The sequence below is a fragment of the Anopheles merus genome, chromosome 2L (assembly GCF_017562075.2).
Source record: "Anopheles merus strain MAF chromosome 2L, AmerM5.1, whole genome shotgun sequence".
Taxonomy (NCBI): Eukaryota; Metazoa; Arthropoda; class Insecta; order Diptera; family Culicidae; genus Anopheles; species Anopheles merus.
In genome coordinates, this window is record NC_054083.1 from 22,606,580 (window position 1) to 22,628,920 (window position 22,341).

The 22,341-nt window shown below is 43.5% G+C and overlaps 1 protein-coding gene across 4 annotated transcripts; it reads right to left on the reverse strand.

Annotated features, from left to right (window-relative positions):
- Window positions 1–7,105: 7,105 nt before the first annotated feature.
- On the reverse strand, window positions 7,106–19,590 carry LOC121594226. Of its 4 annotated transcripts, none has more exons than XM_041917282.1 (7): window positions 19,515–19,590; window positions 17,975–18,235; window positions 14,878–15,018; window positions 11,113–11,260; window positions 10,965–11,041; window positions 8,208–8,407; window positions 7,106–8,134 (listed from the first exon to the last, which is right to left on the reverse strand). In XM_041917282.1, the coding sequence occupies exons 2-7, from the start codon at window positions 18,096–18,098 to the stop codon at window positions 7,874–7,876; spliced, it is 951 nt and encodes a 316-aa protein (XP_041773216.1). In that variant the 5' UTR covers window positions 18,099–18,235; window positions 19,515–19,590; the 3' UTR covers window positions 7,106–7,873. The 4 variants fall into 4 exon arrangements, with proteins under 4 accessions (XP_041773216.1, XP_041773215.1, XP_041773213.1 ...); XM_041917281.1 differs by having other exon boundaries at window positions 10,815–11,041; XM_041917279.1 differs by having other exon boundaries at window positions 10,746–11,041.
- Window positions 19,591–22,341: the final 2,751 nt, after the last annotated feature.

The window sequence follows — 22,341 nt, forward strand, 5'->3', positions numbered from 1 at the left end:
TGCGTTAGGTTTCAATTAAAAACGCATAACGGCTAGTTCGAGCCACAGGTGGGTTTATTTTTATCACGCCGTCCAGTCAGTCGGGGGTTTGGTTTGGGTTTGGAGACAACGATCGAACGGGTCACGTACGATAGGCGTTGCAGCGGTGGCAGGCATGAGCCACCCGGGGTGAAGTTTAATGTCTTCATCGGTTGACGGGTGGACGTGTGCGTCGGTTGATCGTGAAATGTTTCCTGGGACAGAGGTTGCTGCGACCGAGTGGTGAGAGAACAGTGGGATCTTTGCGCTAGTTGGAATAATTGGCGATCAATAAATAAGGTGTGTAATTGTAATCGTTGGTATTGAGCCACAATTTAATGGAGTTGATTTTCGAAACAGTTCAAGGTTAGATTAAATTATTTTAATTGCAAAATGCATTCAATGCGGTTTGTTACCGGTTTAGCAAATAAATAGTGCTACTTTACATAAATTTTTAATCAAACACTGAAATATTTGATCATAATTTGTTAAAAAAAAACTCTCACCGTTCCAGCATAAATGATACCAATGTAAAATCATGTTAACTGAGAACATCTTCATTCACAGACTTTCCTACACAGTCCATTGCTGGGTTCCCCAAACAACAGACACAGTGCTGGAGGTGACAGACCTGCCATGCATGGCAAACAGAGCATTCATGACCGAATGACAAAGTGCCTCAGTATGAAATAGTTTCACCCTACCTTCCCAATACCCCTGTCCCGAACATACAATGTATCGGTCAGCCGCTAGCAAGATCTGCGTGCGTGATGTTCTACGATCGTACCATAGCTGCAGAATAAAGATATTTTGCGCGAAGAAACTAAGATAGGGCCGGGAGCTGCCGGAGCTGCAAAACCTGTGATTGGAATAAACGCTACAATAAATGTGCGTGCGTAAGTGCGCTTGCGTTCTTGCTGTTTTTTTTCGTTTCGCACAAAACCTATCGCAGTCGGACAGGGAGCGGCAAATATGACGTGCGAGTTTGGTTGTGGTAGGCATATTTTCGGCGTGCGATTGGTTTTAAAAATGAAACCATGAATGAAAGTGCAAATGTATGTAAGTGTACCGTGAGATACAGTCGATAGGTCAGTTGTCTTGTTGTATTTATGTTCGTTGTGATTTGTTGGAAATTTATTATTGCTGTTGGTTGCTGCATGGTTTGCGTAGAAAATCGGTAACAGCTTTTGGGTAGAGCATTGACTAGGGTTTATATGCTGGATATATTATATATTTATATAATTTATATATTTTATTATTATTTTTTATTCGGGATTGTGAAAATGTAATTCTACAATATATAAGCTTTTTTAAGCTATTTCACGCCATTCTATGCAAATTCTATAGGCTTGGATGCCTACAATAAGAAAAGAGACAGCTACGTTAATAATGACAATGTCCCACGATGGACCAGATTATTTTAATGATAAATGGAGAAGTTCCATTGAAAGAATAAACTCTTAACAAAAAAGCAAAAAAACTTCATTCTGACCAGTGTCTTAGACTCGATATAAACTCTTGCCGGCCTCTACGTCAATTATCCGTCACACTACACATATCCTAGAGTTTATGTACCACGCGCGAGTCTCGAGACTTTGCAGACACTTTCATTGTATTATATTTATTAATTATATATTTTTAACTTGAAAAATAATAAAATGAAAATCATCATCATCATCAACGTTGGTGTTGATCCAAGGTGTTGATCAACGGAGATTTCTTATAGACACAGATTACACTAACATCTGATAACCTAACCAGATTACCAGTTAACCTACATCAAGCTAATAATAATAGACACACAAACAAAAATAGATATCAAAATAACTACACAATTTACAAAATAAGTCATCATTTACAACAAATCTTTATTGTGACCCGCACATGATCGCTGTTCGAGATTGGTACTGAGGACATACAATGTGTAAACTAGACCATTGATCAAGATCAAGACGAATATTAAGACTATATTAAAACCATTCTGTAATGGGATGGGATCCGAAGGCCCATTGAGGGATAATACAGGCTCTCCCATCCAACTCCTATTCCGACACGTCCTCGTCGTGCAGAGTGGTAACATGTGTCACCACATATCCAAGCTTGGGTACACGGGCTTGACCCAACCCCTCGGGCGGATGGTGGCACATGGCGAATCAGGAGGGGGGTGGGTATCCCGGGAAACTAGGTGCCTGAACGTCGGGGGGGCAACCCGACGCTAAACAAAACGGTCACGTGGGCTCGGGGCCAGTCACCCAGTCCCATGAATCAACGACTACGGAAAGCCACAGAAGTTTTCGAAACGGACATCCCGATACCGACCATACGCAATGCCCCCGGACTACTCTGAAAATGGGCTCATGGAACGTACGCACTCTAAGCGAAGCCGGAGCCTTGAAAAAACTTGATGATGCCCTAGCCACACTGAGCATGGACCTCGTAGCTTTACAAGAGATTCGGTGGCTAGGGAACGGTGTGCACAACAGGCGTGGTAAGCATTGCTACGACATATACTACAGCTGCCACGACCGCCACCGCGTGCTCGGAACGGGTTCCGCCGTAGGTCCCCGGTTGAAACCCGCAATCATGGATTTCAAGGCTATAACGGATAGGCTATGCACCCTGCGCATGCGAGGCAAATTCTTTAATATAAGCCTCATAAACGTTCACGCCCCTACCGAAGATAAAGAGGAAGGCGAGAAGGACCTTTTTTACGGCCGCCTCGCTAGAATCGTAGATGCGTGCCCCAGGCATGACCTCATAATCATCCTGGGGGACTTCAACGCAAAAGTCGGTAGGGAGCCAATGTACCGCCAATAAACTGGCTGTCACAGTCTGCATGAGCACAGTAATGATAATGGTAGTAGATTGGTCCAGTTCGCCGCAGCGAACAATCTGGTTGTAGGAAGTACCAAATTTGCGTGCAAAAAAATCCACAAGATTACATGGGCGCACCCGGGTGGAGAATCCTTCAACCAGATCGACCACGTGTTAATAAGCCGCCGACGACAGTCGAGTCTGTTAAATGTCAGAACATATCGAGGAGCCAATATCGATTCCGATCACTACTTGGTTGGCTTAGTGATACGTTGTAGAATCACCCGCCCCCGCGCCAATGGGGGCGGAGAAAACACGCAGCCTCGGCTCAACACGGACTCTCTAAGGGACATTACTGTCCAACAGGAATTCAAAACCGCTTTAGAAGAGTCTCTACTACCAGAAGACAGATACGAAACTACGAGCGAGAGGTGGAACGCTCTAAAAACAAAAATAATAAACTGTGCAAGAAATATACTCCCACCACGTCGTGGCAACACCAAATCTGGCTGGTTCGACGATGAATGCAGACAAGTGACCGAACGTAAGAATACTGCATACCGAGCAATGCAGCAACGGCATAGAACGCGGGCATGCGCAGAGGAATATTCACGGCTTAGACGCGAAGAGAAACGAGTTCACCGCTCCAAGAAGCATGCTTTGGAAGAGCAAAACATGCGGGAACTCGAGCAAACCAGAGAGGCGTACGGACCGACACGAAAGTTTTACCAAGCGATAGCAGGTCACCGAAACAACGTTGTACCTAAGGTAACCTGCTGTCGCAACAAGGATGGAGATCTGGTCAGTAACCAGCCAGAGGTCCTCTCGCGGTGGGCTCAGTACTTTGATGAATTACTCAATGACCAGTTTAGCGAACAGCTAGAAGCGCCACTAGCAGATAGTGTCATGCTACTGCCACCTAGCATAGAAGAAGTTACTGAGGTGTGGGATAGCGAATCGATGCCTTGTGATTGGAATCTCGGCATCATCTACCCCATATACAAGAAGGAAGATAGGTTGGACTGCAACAACTACAGGGGTATTACGGTGTTGAATACCGCCTATAAAATATTCTCCCTGATCCTTCAGGATCGCCTTGTCCCGCACGTCGAAGAGATAGTCGGAAACTATCAAAGAGGATTCCGAAACGGAAAATCTACCACTGATCAGATCTTCACCATGCGGCAGATCTTGAAGAAGATGGCTGAATACAGACACGACACATACCATCTCTTCATTGACTTCAAAGCCGCATATGATTGCATAGCTAGGGTAAAACTGTATGACGCTATGAGCTCTTTTGGAATCCCGGCCAAACTGATAAGGCTAGTTAGAATGACTATGACCAACGTCACATGCCAGGTGAGGGTGGATGGAAAACTCTCAGGACCTTTTGCTACCACCAAAGGTCTGCGCCAGGGGGACGGGCTTGCTTGTCTCTTATTCAACCTGGCGCTAGAGAGAACCATCCGTGACTCGAGGGTGGAGACTACGGGAACCATCTTCTATAAGTCAACCCAGATCCTGGCATACGCTGATGATATAGACATCATTGGTCTGCGGCTCTCCTATGTAGCAGAAGCCTACCAAGGGATCGAGCAGGCGGCAGAGAACCTCGGATTGCAGATAAACGAGGCAAAGACCAAACTGATGGTGGCAACATCAGCGGGCCCGCCAACAAACAATCAGAATCTACGTAGGCGTGACGTGCAGATAGGTGAACGCACTTTTGAAGTCGTCCCACAATTCACCTATCTGGGATCAAAGGTCAGCAACGACAATAGCATGGAAGCTGAGTTGAGCGCAAGGATGCTGGCTGCCAACCGATCATTCTACAGCCTGAAAAAGCAGTTCACCTCAAAGAACCTGTCGCGACGGACGAAGCTGGGACTATATAGTACCTATATAGTACCAGTACTCACATACACCTCTGAGACATGGACACTGTCCAAATCTGACGAAACCCTCTTAGCCGCGTTCGAGAGGAAGATGCTCAGAAGGATACTTGGCCCCGTATGTGTGGAAGGACAATGGAGGAGCCGTTATAATGACGAGCTATACGAGATGTACGGCGACCTCACTGTCGTACAGTGTATAAAGCTCGCCAGGCTCCGGTGGGCTGGCCATGTTATACGCATGGAAACGGACGACCCAGCCCGTAAAGTCTTTTTAGGCCGTCCACAAGGACAGAGGAGGCGTGGTAGGCCCAAATTGAGGTGGCAAGATGGCGTGGAGGCGTCCGCCATTAAGGCCGGGATAACGGACTGGCAGACGAAGGCGCGAGACCGTGAGCGGTTTCGGACACTCCTGAGGCAGGCCAAGACCACAAAGCGGTTGTAGCGCCGGATAAGTAAGTAAGTAAGTAAGTATTAAAACCATTATAAGAAACAAAACAATATTCCTACTGGCGCACAGTGAATAGGATAGAAAAATATGCATACGCATTCCCTGATATGCCTGAGCATCTTCACGTTTTGAGTCTTGTAACAGTGCTAGTGTTATTTTTTCATCGACGAGTTACTGTTTTATGGAGTGTTACGATGTCTTCACTGGCAATGGAGGATTTAACGATACTAGCCCGATGTTTTATAGTTTGTGAGTTGGTGGCTGGAATCATGTCCATATTTCATATCAAACCACACACAAAATTAGTCTCAGACTTTCAGCCTAGATTATTTCAGCCTGAAATGTATGCAAACAAATGCCGATTCGATGCGGGCATAATCAGGTTAGCTCATGAAAGATTGTTTTTTTGTCAAGAAGCATTAAAAACAAGTCGATCAACATAGTTTTTAGTTTAATAAAAGTATCATGACTCATTTCAAAGAAACAAAAGAAAAAATTTTTTGAAAAAACCCCTTTTTTCGGAAAGTTCGATGCGCTCTACCAAGAAGGTGGCGACTACGCAATGACCCAAAAATACCGGAATAAGAATTTTGTTACCAAGGATTTTTTGACACAAAGTTTGCAACAAAATAATGCGACTAAATTTTGCGAAAAAATCTTGCAGTAAAATATGGTTACCTAGTTTTACCGGTGGGGCCGGTCTCGTGGTACAGCTCCGATGGGTTCAAGCCCCCAATGGACCGTGTCCCTATACGTAGGACAATACTATCTTACTATGGTCATCAATTAGTCAATGAAAGCCAAGCCCATTAGTGATACAGGCAGGCTTAGACCGACAAAAAAGAAGAAGTTTTGCCATAGAAGAAGAAAATATTATATTTGAAAAAAAAGAAGTTTTGCGACAAACACAAACTGTTTTGTAACAATCGTAGATATTTTTTCGACAATCGGGACCTTCATGATTCTAGTTAGTATTTTTGTATGGAGTTTGACAGTTGGAGGCTGAAATCATGTAAACACTCCATACAAAACCACACAAAAAACTAGCCTGCAATTTTCAGTCTAGATTATTCTAGCCACAAAGCTAGAATTAAATTCGAGTACCTGCTCGAAAACACGGTGTTGTTTACATTTATCCCAAGGTGCATTAAAGATATTAGGTGGTGGAATCTGGAATCAAAGTGTATGTAGTCCAGGTGGTCTCATAGCATTTTTTTATAACCAATTTTGAACATCACTTTTTGACAGAACGAATGAAAACTTTTGCTCCAACGAGCTTTCTGGAGGCTTGACGAATACTCAAAACACTCTTAAAATCTTCATTCAGAAGCAGAAGCGATAAAAATCAGCCTTCTAAATTCATACACCTTGGGATAAGCCCACCTGTATATTATACTCACATAGATAGCTGCTCGAAAACTGCTATGCAATGCAAACAGCTGAGAGGCTGAAATTTCAGCCTACGAACTTCAAACGGAAAGGGCCCCAATAATAGAATTCAGATCAGCCACAATCGCAAATTTCGGATTTTGTGACAATCAATTGTCAAAATTGCCATCCAGCTTTTTACGACCAAGATTATTGCGTCCAACACTTTTGTGCCCAAGACTTTTGCGCCCAAGACTTTTGCGACCAAGACTTTTGCGACCAAGACTTTTGCGACAACGACTTTTACAACCAAGACTTTGACGACCAAGAAGTGTGCGACCTAGATTCTTGCGATCAAGGTTTATATTTAGGTTTATCAAGGCAAGCAGACCAATGTTGGTCATTAAACTCCATGAAAATTTTCCAATGGAATTCATAAAAGTACTGGAATTTTCATGGCTTTATAACACGCTGCACATGCAAATGAAAAGTCAACGACATGAATCGGTCGTCAAATCCAGCTTACTATTTCATTTCAACAATTTTAGTTTCTATTTTATTAGTCTCCAATCATAAAAGCTGCTTGTGCCTAAAGCGTTTGGGCGTGTTTTCGTTTCATAAGGGCTTTATTTGTAACCTACAATATTAACATTAATTCACTTCAAACCAGGGGTGGAAAAACTGGGAAACCATTCGAACAGAAATGTCCGATTGCTGCCGGTAGGCTTAGCCTAAACGGTCGAGTTGGTGAGCAAATAAATAACTTCAATAAATTAACAGTTTTAATAAATTAACGGCCCACCATTCAACGCCCTACTGTGGGGTTAGCCGGATGGTTGTAGGTGAGCTACACGAGTATTCCAGAATCCGTTAAGTGTTTTCTCTCTCTTTCTCTCTCTCTCTCTCTCTCTCTCTCTCTCTCTCTCTCTCTCTCTCTTCCCTCTCTCTTCTCTTCCGAACAATCGCGACAAAAGGCAAGCGGTAAGAGAAATGCACAACCTCCTCCCCAATATCCTTTAGCTCCAGGTGTTAGGAATTTTGAATGCTTTACAATGAAAGCAAATGCCTTACTTCCTGGCAGCATCCTGGAAGGGTCAGGAATTGGAGGGTGTTGTACGTTTCCCTTTCGAAATTTGTACAAATCGATGAAAAAATGACAGTATGATAATGAGTGATGATAAAACATGCTGCCTGCCTCTCGCTCCGCGAAGCGTCTCTCAACCTAACGCAAACTGGACCCAAGATGGAATGGATTCTCGAGTGGGATACATAACCCCAGTGCTAGGAAAATGCGGTTCGCGTTTGTACGCGCATCGCGCCTGCATTATTAGTATGGCCGCTGCTGCTGGTACGCCATCGCGTGCGGATCGGCAAGCTGTGGTGCGTAATGGTTGGCGGACGGGGTGTACTTCGGGTTGCGGTACAGGTAGGGCTCGTCATAACGCTCCGCACGATCGTGTCCACCCGGGTAGCTGGGACCTTCGTCGTCATGGACATTGTGCAGCGATCGCTTCCAGTAGCCACCGAAATCACCGTCACCGTGATCATCGTAGTGATGCTGATGCTGCGCATGTTCGTAGTAGATCACCTGAAAGTAGAAGGGAGCGGTGCGTTAGAAACGATGCGCCTTTAACCGAACCATCAACGAACGCTTGATGAACCTTTTGTGGAGAAGGTTGCTTCTTGAAATCGATCCAGAATCGGGCAATGTTGATCAGCAGACCGATCAGTGCAACTGCGAAGAACTTCAGCTGCAGCTTAAACGACAGGATCTTGAGCAGCAGCTCGATTTTGGCCTTCAGTGCAGCGCCCAGAATGAACAGCTTCATGAACGTCTTCTTCTTCTTGCCCTTACGCTTGCCTAATGATTGTGTGTATTAATGTGGGAATTGGGGGAAATTATAGCACCATTTTGTGTTGCGCCATTCGGAGTGAATGTGAACAAAAAAGGGTTCGATTTTCGGTTGTAAAGGATGAAAGGAAGGAAAGTAAAAAGTAGAAACAATGGTTAATAAAATTCTTTTGTGCTTGCCAAACCAGGGTGTATGTTTTGCGTTAGTACGGAACTACGGATATCTACTGCGGATACGGTTAGCAAAACGAAAGCAACAAATTGCTACTACTAAGAACACGCTTCACAATCATGCGTTAGCCTTTTTTTTAGCTACATTCACACTCACACGCAAAAGCACACACATACATGCACACAAACACACATGAAAGCAATTCAGCAATTTTTTTTCTACGGGGAGGTTTTGGGTAATTTCTATCTGTTAGACAATTATAAGGTTTCTACTACAACATGTTAATAATGGATTAAGTTTAATTAACTACAAAAAAGCGTTTCAAAGCATCTTTCTTGTTGTATTCGATGATGTTGATGAGAATGATGATTTCTATGCGGTTGTTTGAGATTTGTTTAGTTTCGTTCCATTTGAATGTTTTTTTTAAAATGTGAATTGTAATATATCACAATAATTTTGTGGAAATGATAATCTTATTTAAAAGATTGAATGCAAAATTAAGTAAAACTAGATAATATTTAATTCAAAACAATTGATGAGTAGAACTGCTGATATCGAAAAAGAATAACAGAAATAAGAAAAGTTTCATGAAAACGTATTTGATAATCGTTATCAAAACGAATAAAAAAACACAAAATGAGAATGAAAAATAAAAACTTGTTGATTAATACAAACGCATAACAAACAAAGTAAAAAAAAATAGAAAATAAGAACACACACAAAATAACTCATACGCAAAGATTGCTGTAGAAGGAGAAACAAAAACAAAACAAAAAATAGGAGAAAAGCAAACGGATCAACAGAAATAAAACAAAACAAACAAAACAAAACAAATCAAGCATGAAACTACGAAATGGCACAAAAACGATGGTAACGTGATGTGAACACGGGTTGCCGATGCATGCAGGCGATAATGGCGAGACCTTCGCAAAGCTGCTGCGTCTCGCCCTGTCAGGTATGATCAATCGAATGATAAAGCGGATAATGTGTATGATGAACTGCTTGCAGCGTGCTGCGGGGTAATAATGTGTGACGGATGAAGTGGTGGTAGGTGTAAACATGGTGATGAACTGTTTGTATGTATGGGTAAATGTATATGATTGTATGATAGAGTTTTTTTTGTTGCTGCATAAGCGGTAAATGTACGTGCAAGCGTGCAGTTGGCCGAAACATAAAACACTCTTTTGTCATGCCAAATTAGTGGATGATGATCCCTGTTACTAGCCACGTTCCGAAACCATTCATGCACATGCACATGCCGTCCCAGAAGGTGACCAATGGATTTTGCTGGTATTTTTTTGTTTTGCTTTGGGTTGAAATAATTTTTGGTAGATTTATGCGACAGTGAGATCGTAACAAAAAAGTTGTGGAAAAATGGTGTAGTTGGTGGCTGGAGTATTTGGTGGAAAGTGTTGTTGGAGTTGGTGTCGTTTCATCCTTACGTGTGTAAACGGGTGTTTCTGATCCTGTGTACGCGTGTGACGGGGATGTGTTCTGTCTGTAAATTGTTTCATCATATCTGATTGATCTGTTTGGATTGATTTAAATAAATCAAGGAACATCAAAGGGATCAGTGGCACAATTCACACTCCTCTCTTAGTCCTGTTTCGAGATTTGGAAGTGAAATAGTGTACCCTCAAACTACAAGGATATTCAAGAAAAAGGTGTACTACTTGGGAGGCTTACAATGCCTTTGCACAAGGAGAAGGAGCGTACTCTGGAGCGTAGCTCCATATGGAGCCAAAGGTAAATAAACACCGGGAACACTACCCTTTCCCCATACAATAATCTCAACGAACGGGTGGTTGGGGTCGTAGGGAGTTTTCTGTGGTGTTTTGGTGTTTTAGCTCAAAATTGGACCCAATGTACTCAAAGCATAGAAAGGCAAGAAAAGGTCTCGCCCGTTGGTGTGCGTACGTCGTCTTCGCAGGCCACCGACGTCATCGTCTACGAAGCGCACGGCCGGTGCGGCGGTCGGTGCCGGCTTCGAAGTGGCAACTAAACGACGCCCCTCCGCTACCTCACCAAGGACTCGCTCGCTACCCGTCACCATCTCCCGCCTGCTGTCCTGCTCCCGTGTCGCCGATGCCGATTGCTGTACCGCACTGTCGTAGCCAGTCGTAGCCGTCCTATCGCCTTCGCCGCTGTCACCGCCAATGGCGCTACGAGACCCACCTCCATGACCACCAGCACTAGGTTCGCCACTACCAAACCCATAATCCAGTTGGTCACCCTCTTGCTTGCCTCTACCAAGTGCTTTATCCGGGCTGCCCGCCAAGCCAGCATAATCCACCAAACCATCCTCCACAGCAGCGAGCTGATCGCGGTAGTCCTCGTCGTCGGCGTCCGCGCGCCCGACGGGGGCACCGTCCCGGGCCGGACCGGCTGCGTTACCTAGCTTCAGCAGATGGTGGATGTGCGTCTTCGATGAGGCTTCCTCCTCCTTGCCCTCCTCCTTGTCGGATACATATCTGGTTGGGATGGGTGAACATGAATTTAAAATTGCGTATTGGATGCATTTAGAAGGCAGCGCTAAACTCACTCATCGACACCTTCCGATACGAATTCCGAAAGGGCACCGAGACCCGTCTCGATCTGTTGCATCAGGGTGGATGGTTTGCCTCGTGCAATCTCAGCATCGCTGAGACCTCGGCTTTGCTGTCGCGCCGTGACCTCCTTGTCAGCTTCGGCTGGGAAGAGAAAATTAAAAAGGAAAAAAAGATTGATAAGTTATTTGTATAAGTACATCAGTGAGACACCAATAAAACAAAATTAATGGTTTTATGCAATTATTTGAAATTATGGCTAAGATAGATGTGCTGGAGAATTTAATGTGTTTTTATTGCATGTTTGATAGTTAAATAGTCGCACAGTTACGAATAAACAGTTTCAAACCTTTTCAGTGCTAAAAAAGCACAAAATAAGATCAACTAGTTCATTCAGACTGTACTCAAGCCAGAAACCCTCAAAGGAAGTGATGATCATTTCCCCCAGCAATGTTCACTCTCCATTCCTTACATCCGTTCCACAAATTGAACATTCCAGCACACTCATAAAGCTGGCTCTCATCACGCCGATGAAAGTGAATTTGCACAATCTTAATCGACGCAAATCACTTTAACCTCATATCTCCGGATGATGAAACACTTTCGGAACGGGTTCAACCGTACGAGCCGGTTTGTTCGCGACTTGCCACGCTAGAAACACGTTTGCCAAAGTCTGCGGCGATGCGCTGGAAGTGGATCCGTTGCTATTCCTGTTTTTACAGTTTGCTCCAATTACCGATAAGATTTGCCCGGATCGGGCACAGGCCTACGCCAATCGTTTCCCCGATCTAGATTCTATTCCGTGCCGAACGGGTCAGATGGATGGTGTGGCTGTTCATTTCGGGGAAAAACCATTGACGACGGAATCCTCTTGAAAAGCTAGATAGGAAGTGTGGCACTGGATGGTCGGAAAAAAGCAAATGAATGCGAGATGGCACCGAAGGCTGAATAGGCTTGACAAACCGGTTAGTGTCCGGTTGTGGGTCATTGTGGTGAATCTATGAAAGTGGCTTCATCTTGAACTGTCATCAGTATATCATGCTCGATATTAGAAATGAGGTTCGTTGTTTCCAATAACGTTGAAGTCTTTCGTAATGAGTTTTATAAATGTAAGAACGCGGTAATTTTTTTTCCTAATTCTTATAATTTGTTTAAACATTCTAAATAAAATCATACTTTTTGAAGTCTAAATGTTTCCTATTTCATAATTCATGAATGTTTCAGCATCTTATATCCTAGTTTTTTTATTTAAGGGTTTGTTTTTGATTTAATACCTCAACGAAAGACATTAACTTGGTGTGCATATTTCAATTCCTGTGTCCTCAATCAAGCTTTCCCAAGCTCTTCAAGTTCGGTATGAAAATTCCCTACCCACATTCCTACCCAGATAGCACGACAGAAGATTTCTGTTAGCATGCGTTTAATCCACCCTCAATTCCCCACACATGTCCACACAGTCAACATTCCGCAGGAGCGTCGCTGTCGGATTAACACGTCGTTTCGCAGGGAAAGACATCGGTTTCTAAACCTCCGCTGGCACGGAATGCAGTACATGCATCCCGATTTCCCAGCTTCTTTTATCCGCAGGCCCTTCAGATAAACGCATGTACCAAACATGCCAAATCGGAAAGGCCACCCTGTTTGGGGATGTGCAAACCGAAACGATAGAAAATGCTGTCGCCAAACGAACATCAACACAAAAGGGAAAGCACACATACGGGGTGCCATCTTCCGGGTATCTTGAATCTTTCGTTTCGAGAATCACTTCTAGTGCCGCAACGGTGTCGGTGGGCGGCGAAAGTGATCACGCTCTGCCTTGTTCAAACTATTTCGTCCAGCAAACTTTCATTGCACACCACCCGAGGGAGAAGATCATCATGGTCTATGGATGGTGCATTCGGCAGCAGCATAATTGAACACAATGGCGATAGTTGGCGGCCTACCGGTATTGGCAAGCTGGCAATTGGCTGCGGAAGATGCGGTAGACGCCGTGAGAAGGTCTGTGACTTTCCATTTCCAGGCACGATCAAGTCACCATGATCGATGCTGCAAACGCCGAACGAAGATGACCTTTTCCTGCGCTGTGGAATGAAAATGTGGCATGACGGAACCGTACCGGTAAGGCTACCGGTATCCTGCCGTTTTCTTTGGCAAGAAGCCCTTTATCGGAGTACAATTATCGTATGCGCGGGGTGCTTTTTTCCCAGTGGCACGATTATTGAAATCGTTCGTCGGTTGTTGAAATAAATCTTGCTGCAAACAAGGAGATGGAGGATGAAGGATGCTTGCAAGTGATGAAAAGAGGAAGCATTTGTCGCTTTTTTATACGGAATGACATTAGAGTTCGTGGGGAATGTGCAGAGACACGCTGTTTGGTAACAAGAAAAAAAGGGAAATTCCCTCTAATGTCCAGGGTCAAAGAAAATGAAAAATAAAGATACGCGGAAGCTTTTGTAGGGAAAGTTGTTTTTAATTGAATATTCGACATCATTATCTTCTACAGTGTCTCGATGTCAGTCAAATAGACACCGATTGATCACTTCAAACATTGAAAATATGAGCTTCGAAACTTACCAAAAAAGGTCTTTACAAACGCATCAAAACTTCCTTCCCCAAGCGAGAAAGCTCATTTTGTGCAAATGAAACACGACATGATTTCTAAATAATTATCTTTCTGTTTGAAATGCTACACCAGCGCAATAACTTCACTTGGGTCATTTGCAAAAAATGGGGCCTAACAATTAGTGCTTTATTGTGGGTTTGTGAGTTTCCCCCGAAATGAATCCCATCGTAGATTATTATTTCGCTGCAAAGCATGATCAAATTTGGGTGTGTTTTTACTGGCTAATTGTAACATTGCAAATTGTTTTATTAAGTAGACAAAGTGGGTGGAAAGTTAAGTGGTAGAAAGTACAAAAGATATTGTGTGATTTTGTCCATAAAAAGAGGAAAGTATAGATGAAAATTGTTCGAGAAGATGTTTGAAGGTGAGTCTGTTGATCAATTAACAATAAAGATCATTATTAAAATTAAAATTTGCAGTAATAATTCAAAGCAGGGATAAGAATTAAGAGAGACAACAACTAAGAGAGTGCTGTACATATAACTGATAAATTTAGATACAAAACTTATGCGAAATATGTTTTTGTTGCTATTTTTCAGAAAATTTTCCGCTTGATTTATGTCACATTACAAGTATGAAGTGTATCTCACTCAACCTTACAAAGGCCAGTAGGTCATCCCTTAACTTTACTGATCAGTTGAACAGTTAACGCCGATCGAACGGTAAAACCTGCCCATCAATACACCCAAACGTTGGTGATGATGATGGTGATGATGATGATGATGATGGGCAAGCAAAACACCACTAATGAAGTCGTTATCGCCGCTTCGTGCGGGAGGTTTGGAGGAAAATCAATCAACCCCCTTTTCCGTTAGGAACTAACGATCACTTCCACCAGAAGTAGCTCATTATCCCTTTGCCAGCGGGCTTAAGCATCAAATCGTGAGCTGGATGGTGAGAACGTTCTGAGTCGATGGATGATTTTGCTTATTGCATAAAGCAAAATAAGCGAAAGCGAAACAAAAACAAATTCATAAACCGATTGCCGTTAGATTGGCCTTTTACAAGCTGTGCAATAAAGAGGGTCTTTAATAAATTATTTACTTTTAGTTTTACAGTGGCGGTGAGAATGAGAAGGTTCTAAGGGCAGTGGATTTGAATGTGAAGTGGGCAGTTCAATTCTGCCTAGAACACTTACCGAGCATTTCCATCTTCTTGGCGTTTAGAATGTCTTCCCAGTTGCCCAGCACACGGGCGGCCTGTTGCCGTACGCACTGGCCCGGGTTGGGTTTGACCGCACAGAGCGCCGCCTCGAGCAGGGCTGAAGAATCGACTGTAGCTGTTGGGAGAGAGAGAAATAGAAGGAAAATAATCGTAAATAATAGCCAGTTAACGCGACAGGGGGGGGGAGGGCATGCAATAAAGCACAGCTCTTTAGACCTAAGCGCAAGCGATAAATTACACCTTCGTTTAGGGTAGGAAGTAATGGAACCTTATTAAAAGGGACCGTTTTGATGTCTCGGTGGTGGTTCTTGTGGTTTTCCGATCTTCCCGTTTTAGTAAACCGCATTCTGGAGCAGATAGGCCGCGTTGCTCGGCGTGCTGGAGCAAGTTTGTCAGCTTGCCGCAAGGGGAAATAAAATGCAGTACGGTGTACGGTTTTGCAGTAGTTGCAGCCCCATTTTCTTGGTTTGTTCCAATTATTCACACGCATTTGCTGGAGCGTTTTTTGTCACGTTCCCTGACCGTGTCTTCATTGGACGCGGAAAAACAAAGATGATGAGCGATGTGCCTTAGGAAGGATCTCGAAAGCCATGCAGCAGATTAGCAATAATTAGACGTAGAGCGCAAAACAGAAACAGACCAAACCACGAGGCGACCACGGATATGGACTATGAGCGTGTGAGCGTGTATGTCAACGAATGGGTTCCGGTTTTGCTTGCTTGCAGCACCGTTAGGCAACAGCGGGTACGGGAAGCCTTTGCAATCGGTACGGCGGAATGATGTAAGGCACACCCGTTTGCGCCATAGGAAGGTGTATCGTTATCAAGGGCTTGGAAGCGTGTCAAGCCCGTTTATCCCGTATGTAGGCCACAGCCTTGCCTGGAGGAACAGGATTCGCGCGCGAATCGATCGAAATAGGTCACACGCTGCGAGGAACGCTCGTTTCCTGCAGGCAAGATGGCATGCAAAAGTATGGTGTGTCGATATTTAAACTCTTTCTCGATGATTCAGCACACGCAGCACGGTTTAGGCGGGTAGGAAAGTGAAAGCGTTTTTTTAGTGTGTACCGGTGCACGGGAGTGGATTCTTTTTGAGGCCGTTGCGTGTGTGTGTGTGGAGGTGGTATAAGCGGAAGTGTAGTTTAATTGATGGCATTTTTATATGGGCGCAATAACGCAGACCAATATGGATTATCTAGTCGTTCCAGTAACACGAGACAAGCAAATGATATGAAATTAATTCACAACACCCATGTGTGACATCCGCATTCTATTGTAACATTTAAATGAATCCTCTCGCGCGTTGTTCCGGTTCACTTTCTACACGCATTGTCAAATCGATGGGATCATCATACATTGAAGTCACTGCTCGTCGCACAAAGGTTCGTCGCTTCTTGATGAGTTGAAATCTTTCGATTGATTCGATTGAGTGCGTTAAATACAGAAACAATAAGCTACAATTACAGTAACATTGTATTGTAAAAATCAACTAAAGCACATAATTTCATTCCAATTCCTTTCATTCCACATTTCATTGAAGATTTTCCCGTCTTTCGTATTTGGCAAGCTTCTTTTTTTAACAAACTACTGAGCGTAGAGGCAAACGGTAGCATTTCTATTGATTTACGATTCACTTTCGTGCCGGCATTAAATGTAGGACTCCGATGGTCGAGGTGCGTAAATGTAGCCAACCGGTGAAAATGAAGCTTTTCTTTTGCAATTGCCATTCAGGTCAAATCGGGTTTGTAGCTGCAGGTGTTTTGTAGCGTAAAATGGAGGTGAAATTCTTCTTTTGAAAGTGTATGTATGAATGAAATGAAGGTTGAATGTTAACAAAATGCATTACTGAGAACATAAAAGGTACAATAAAAGTTAGATAATGGTCTACGCTGCTTGGTGATGTTTCCAAGAGCCAATACATTACTTCTGGCACCTAACCTTAGCTGTCATCGTGCTATCAAACGGAGAAACAAATGTTGTACCCCTAGTGCAAAGATCAAATCTAAGTCTGAAACGGAATACGACCTTGAACTCTCCTGTCATCAGCTAGCTTGTATAAGTGAGAGCGTCCCATGATTACGGTTCACGCGCTTTCATAGCGCGGAATCCACCACTGCACAGCATACAAACCGCCGTCATTTGTAGTATACTTTCTCTCAGCGCCCAATTTCGTCCCACAGCACAAAGCACTGCCTAAGCGAGGGATGGGGCCGGACGATACAAAACAAACATCGATTTGTATTTCACCGCCAGTCTCCAAAACGAGCCAGTAGAAAGTAAAACCACTCTCGCGCCGGGTTAGGGTAGTGTGAATAATGTTTTGGTCACAAGTTTTGAACCCCCTCGCTGCCAAAGGCCCGTAAGGGGTAAGGTATGGTTGATTTGTTTGCCCGTGAAACGTTGTACGGTGGGTCTTAGCGTGTGCTTAAGTAGGAAGGAAGAGAATTAGAAGCATGTAATGCATCGGATGAATCTTTTTTTAAAGATTTGCGTGCTTGCTGCTGGCATGCAAGATAGAGCCCATTAATAGGGACCGTAAAAGGGCCTGTGTGTGCTTCTCGTTCGTGTTGGTGGTGGTGAAGAAATTAAGATGATCTCCAGCTGGAAGCGCCCGTACCATGCTGAAGTTTATGGCTTTAAGTTAGCTTAATGGCTCATCATCACCGGGTGGAAGGGAAATGATCGTGAATCGGTAGCTCGCTGATGGGTGTGCTGAAGACGAGCGGCACCGGTTATGATGGCAGTGAGTGTGATTAGGTATTTGTTTACCAGCGCTGCGGTCACCGTTCGCATCAGCGCTGGTTCAATATTTGTGATCATGATTGGTACTTTACTTAATTCAATTCGCGCAAATTGTTTCTGAAGAAATGTTAAATGTGATTTAATTGAAATTGATTTTTTATCTTTTGAATACGGTAAGAGTTAATAAACGCTTAATATCAATTTGTTTTATGGGCAGCTTCATTATTGTTCATTAGTTTAGTGTTTTAAATTATGCGACAGCTTCTTCTATGTTCTATTTCCTCTAAAACGTTCAATATAATTCTAATATTCGACCACGCTCGCACTTACCTGACTTTTCCACATTCACATTGGCACCTTGCTCCTGCGCCGCAACGGTCACTCCGATGAGGACGATCCACACCAATCCGACCGCCATTGGCCGCCGCTCGTTCCGCCTGCCTATGCTAATCATCGCTGGTCAGCTGGTTCTCCGTATACACTCGCACACACTGGCACACACCACACCTCACAGGTGCACACTTCCGGCTTCGAATTTGGCAAGAGATAATTCCGGTACGGCGTTTCAACGCGACGTTTCCGATCGCGACGCTGTGTGGCCGAAAATTCCACAATTCCATTGTGGAGCGATTTGAAAAGAGAGAAAAAGAGGCAACAAAAATCAGGCAAATGACGTAAATTGAGCGATATGAGAGACCAGAGAAAAAACGAGAAGAAATACGCTTGTAAAGGAAAAGAAGATTGCTATTATTGGCGGGCGGGCGGGTGTTCGAAAATTTCACTGAGCCTGCGCGAGGGACGAAAAGCGGGTCAGCTCAGTTATCTTCAAAGCTTAGTTTCCGCGCTGGTGCGCAGCGTCCGTGAAGTGCGTGTAATTGAGGGCCGACAGATCGGGCGCCGATCAGATAAATCATCACGCTACGGGTGCGACACGATCCGTTAGCGCTGGAGAGCGTTTTGATAAGGCAGACAGGCCGCCACCCTATTGGACTGTAGCTTAACTGGACATGGTGAAAAGGAAAGCCCCAGCAGCGATAATGATCGTGTGAGGTTATGGGATCACTGTTAGAATTTAATGAAAGGTCGAAATATTTCGTTTGATCAATCAACACACAAGCACAGGCTAGCAATTACGAGACAATTAATGTAGAGAGTAGGAATGCCTTTCTACATCTACATCTTCGAGCAACCGAGTCCAGTATTAACTGTTTCAGGGGCATTGGGTCAAATCCCCAAAAGGGGGGAAAACAGTTTCAAATTAATCCATCCGGCGGGACGAAATGCAACCGAACCGTGGAACGAAGCGTTCAAAAAATGCATAAACATTATGCCACCGCAGGCAGTCCACACCAACACCAAAAACTTTTTGTTTGGCTTCAGTGCGTTTGGTACACCAGCAGAAAAAGGGCAACGAAAGGAAAGCGAGAGAAAAAAATACGCATTGTTTTGTTAATTTTTTGACACCGATTTCGGTCGAATTCCTGTTTTCGAATGTTCGAAATTTCGCTTGTGTTCGTGCTTGTACTCCACTGTCCACTGTGTATATATACACACACACACACGCGCGGTCTCGAGCTGCAGCATCCAATTCCCTTTGGGAAGGGAGAGTCTCATCACGCTTACACCACGCACATGCACACATACACAGTTTTACAACGAATGATTGCACGCGAACGAAACTGCTCAAACTTGCTTGCAGTTGTATGCACTTTTTCAGCCAAAATATTTGAATTGTTCGTCCAATTATTCACTATTTTGTTTGAAATCACGAGAAAGAAAACTGCATCCTTTTAAGAGTCACATTTTCGCACCTGTACCAATCCAATCCACCATGCAATGATGAACGGTCCAGCCCTCCCATGATACGTACCGGTTCAAGATCAAGGTAATATTAAGCGTGCGCTGCTTCCGGACGATCGGTTTTATACTGTATGGCCGTGTCAGAAAAAATAAACCTGGCCGCGCAAAGTGTCGGCGGTTACGCGAGTGAAAGACACGATAGGAAGTGGGCGCTCTCACTCGGGGCCCGCTTGATGCGAAGAAAAGAGCGTGAGTGAAAGAGCGCCCGAAGAAGGTTTCCGTTTTCTTTGGCACAGCTGAGCAGCGAGCGTTGGGGAATCGGTTTTACGCTTGTGTTTGAACGCGGGGTGAGTGTGTTTGCTCTTTTTCTCGCTTGCTTTCTTTCGAGCGATGGTTTGAGCCCTTTCGTTGAGGAAGGTTCGAGGAGGGTTTTGCGAGAGCAAACCTTGACCAAGGCCCTTGTTTTGGCATTAACGGTTATGCTGTGTGTTGGCAATCGGATTTAAATGTACGATTGTGGTGGGGTTTGTCAAACGAGTTGATTAAATTATATGTTAACCCGGATACAATTAAATTATTCTGAGCCTAAATTTAGCGAACAAAAATACTGAAAACAACAGTTTAATATATAGTGTTAGTCAAAACTATATTTGATTCATTTTAAATAAATATCAATTGATAGGTTACAATATTTAATCATTTAAACATATCAAATGTAACATTTAAAGCAAGACTTAATCATGCTATTTACAAGCTCAATGCTTAAAATTGGTTCATTTGCAACAAACGCCAAAATGTATGCAATTTGTATGTCAAACTTTTGATTTTAAGGAGTATTTTACTGCATTTTTCACAAATATCGCATTAATTGGTATTTTCATTTTTTTATTCATGTGTAAAAAAATATGAATAATTATTGCATGCTCTTAGGTTTTCATCGTGATAGTCATGGTGTTTAAAATTGGCTGAATATTTGTCTCTTTAAAACTGTTCAGTGCTCTAGTATCATCAATATTGATCAATAGGGATAAATGTGCAAACATAAACTCAGTAAGCGTCGCATTTCGTTTGATAGCTACTGTGGCGCAATTTTGTTCATGAAGCATAATGATGTTTATCAGCGCTTCATCTCGATCTGCTACCGGACTTGTGAAAAAGCGGCTGGTGAGAGATACCTTACCCGTACGTGTGAGCGCTACACTTCACTCACTGGCGTCTCCTTTCTCCATAGTTCACTGATCACAGCCAACAACAACAACAACAAGACGATCCACCCTTATTTTTCATTGCCGAAGCATCGCTAAAACAGATCACTAATAATGTTGCTTTCGTTTAGCAATAATCGATCGCGCACAGTTTGCGTCCCCGCTGCGTTTTTTCCGGAATGGGCATTTACCTGTTTGTCGGTGTGTGTATGTCGGTCGGTGATGGACCGCTCCACGCACAACATGTTCCCGTCTCGCGCGTGTGTGTTGTAGGTTACAAGCCCTAGATAGGATGCGGTGCAAACAAAATAGGGAGAAAAGGGTTTAGTACGTGCTGCGTTAACAATCGTAGACGGGGGCTCGAGCATCGGTTCAGAAGAAAGGAAGCATGATCTGGTCACGCATTATCTAATGAAAACCGGAAAGGACAAGGGGGGGGGGGGTTGTTTGCTTTGATTTTGTGCAAAACAAGGAAGGCAGCAAGTTTCGTTTTGTAGGTCAGTCTGGTTTGTGGCGATATACTTCTGTGTTTTTTTTTCTCGAGGCCAAACGAGTTTGATTGGGGAAAATGGTATTGGCGAAACTATTGTAACTGTGGCTGATGGTGCACATTCAATAGAATGATGAGACTAACATTGACTAAATCATATTTCTTATGTCAATATGATTATATATTTCCAACGATCGATGTGAATTTAAACAGAGATTTAGTTTCGTCTCGCTAAAACAAACACTATCTAACATCAAAACACTTCCTCAATTGGCATAAAAGAGCGCATGAACTTTACGCGACGATTTCAAATACCAATAGGATAAGGAAATCCTGCCCTCGTACGGAGCAACACTACTGGCAGAATTTAAATTAGGTGCATAATCATCACAACCAACCTGCTGTATCGAAAGGCAAATACTCACCCCAAAAAGCACATCACAAAACCTGATCGAACGGTAGTGCATTCGTATGGCTGAGTGAGAGACGTTGGAATTGGACTGTTGGATTAAATTAATCTGTCTAGTCGATCGTGCGGTGCTGAAGTAATCGAATGAAAATGCTCCCGCCCCGAAAATAGAGGCAAGACGATCGCTCATGATTAGGAAGTTGAAAACATGTTGAGCTTGCTGGTTGAAAGTGAAAGTTTCGGCAATCGTGTACCCACCGATTATGTTGCGGGAAGGGTTTAGCGTGAAACGGCGAGTGAATTTGGGAAGAGGATCGCAAACATTTAGGTTGTTGCGATCGTTGGGTAAGATTAAGACAATTTGGGGAATTTTAAAGCGCTGCGATGTTCATCTTCATTCATTGTGCTTTTCGACTCTTTTTTAACAAAAATATGTAAAATATGTCGATACAATGGTGTTACCGATTATTTCAAATTGATTATTTGGTTGTTTCAACACGTTATTATTAATTTTGTTTTTCCATTAAATGAAATGAAAGAAATAAAAAATAATGACAACATTGTAACTCATCCCTGTAGGGTGAAATGCAACATGATCGTTAGCATCAATCGATGTGGCTTTTGGTTTGTTTTAGCTACCCCCAGTTCCGCAAGCAATTACAAATACCCACACGAAGATGTATCCTATTAGCCCCCGAGGGAAAGGGGGGGCCACCGAAAGGCAAATGAAAATGAATTTCGAATGACAAAGAAAATTGCAGAAAAGCGAACCCTAATCGAAAGGGCAAAAAGA

Bases quoted from the DNA above. Each gene is read 5' to 3' on its own strand.
- LOC121594226 (XM_041917279.1), bottom strand. From the start codon at position 18,098: ATGATTAGCATAGGCAGGCGGAACGAGCGGCGGCCAATGGCGGTCGGA. The intron at 8,408-10,745 runs GTGGGTCTCGTA...CACAATCATTAG, and splicing joins TAGTGCTGGTGGTCATGGAG to GCAAGCGTAAGGGCAAGAAG. The intron at 8,135-8,207 runs GTTCATCAAGCG...TTCTACTTTCAG, and splicing joins AGCAACCTTCTCCACAAAAG to GTGATCTACTACGAACATGC.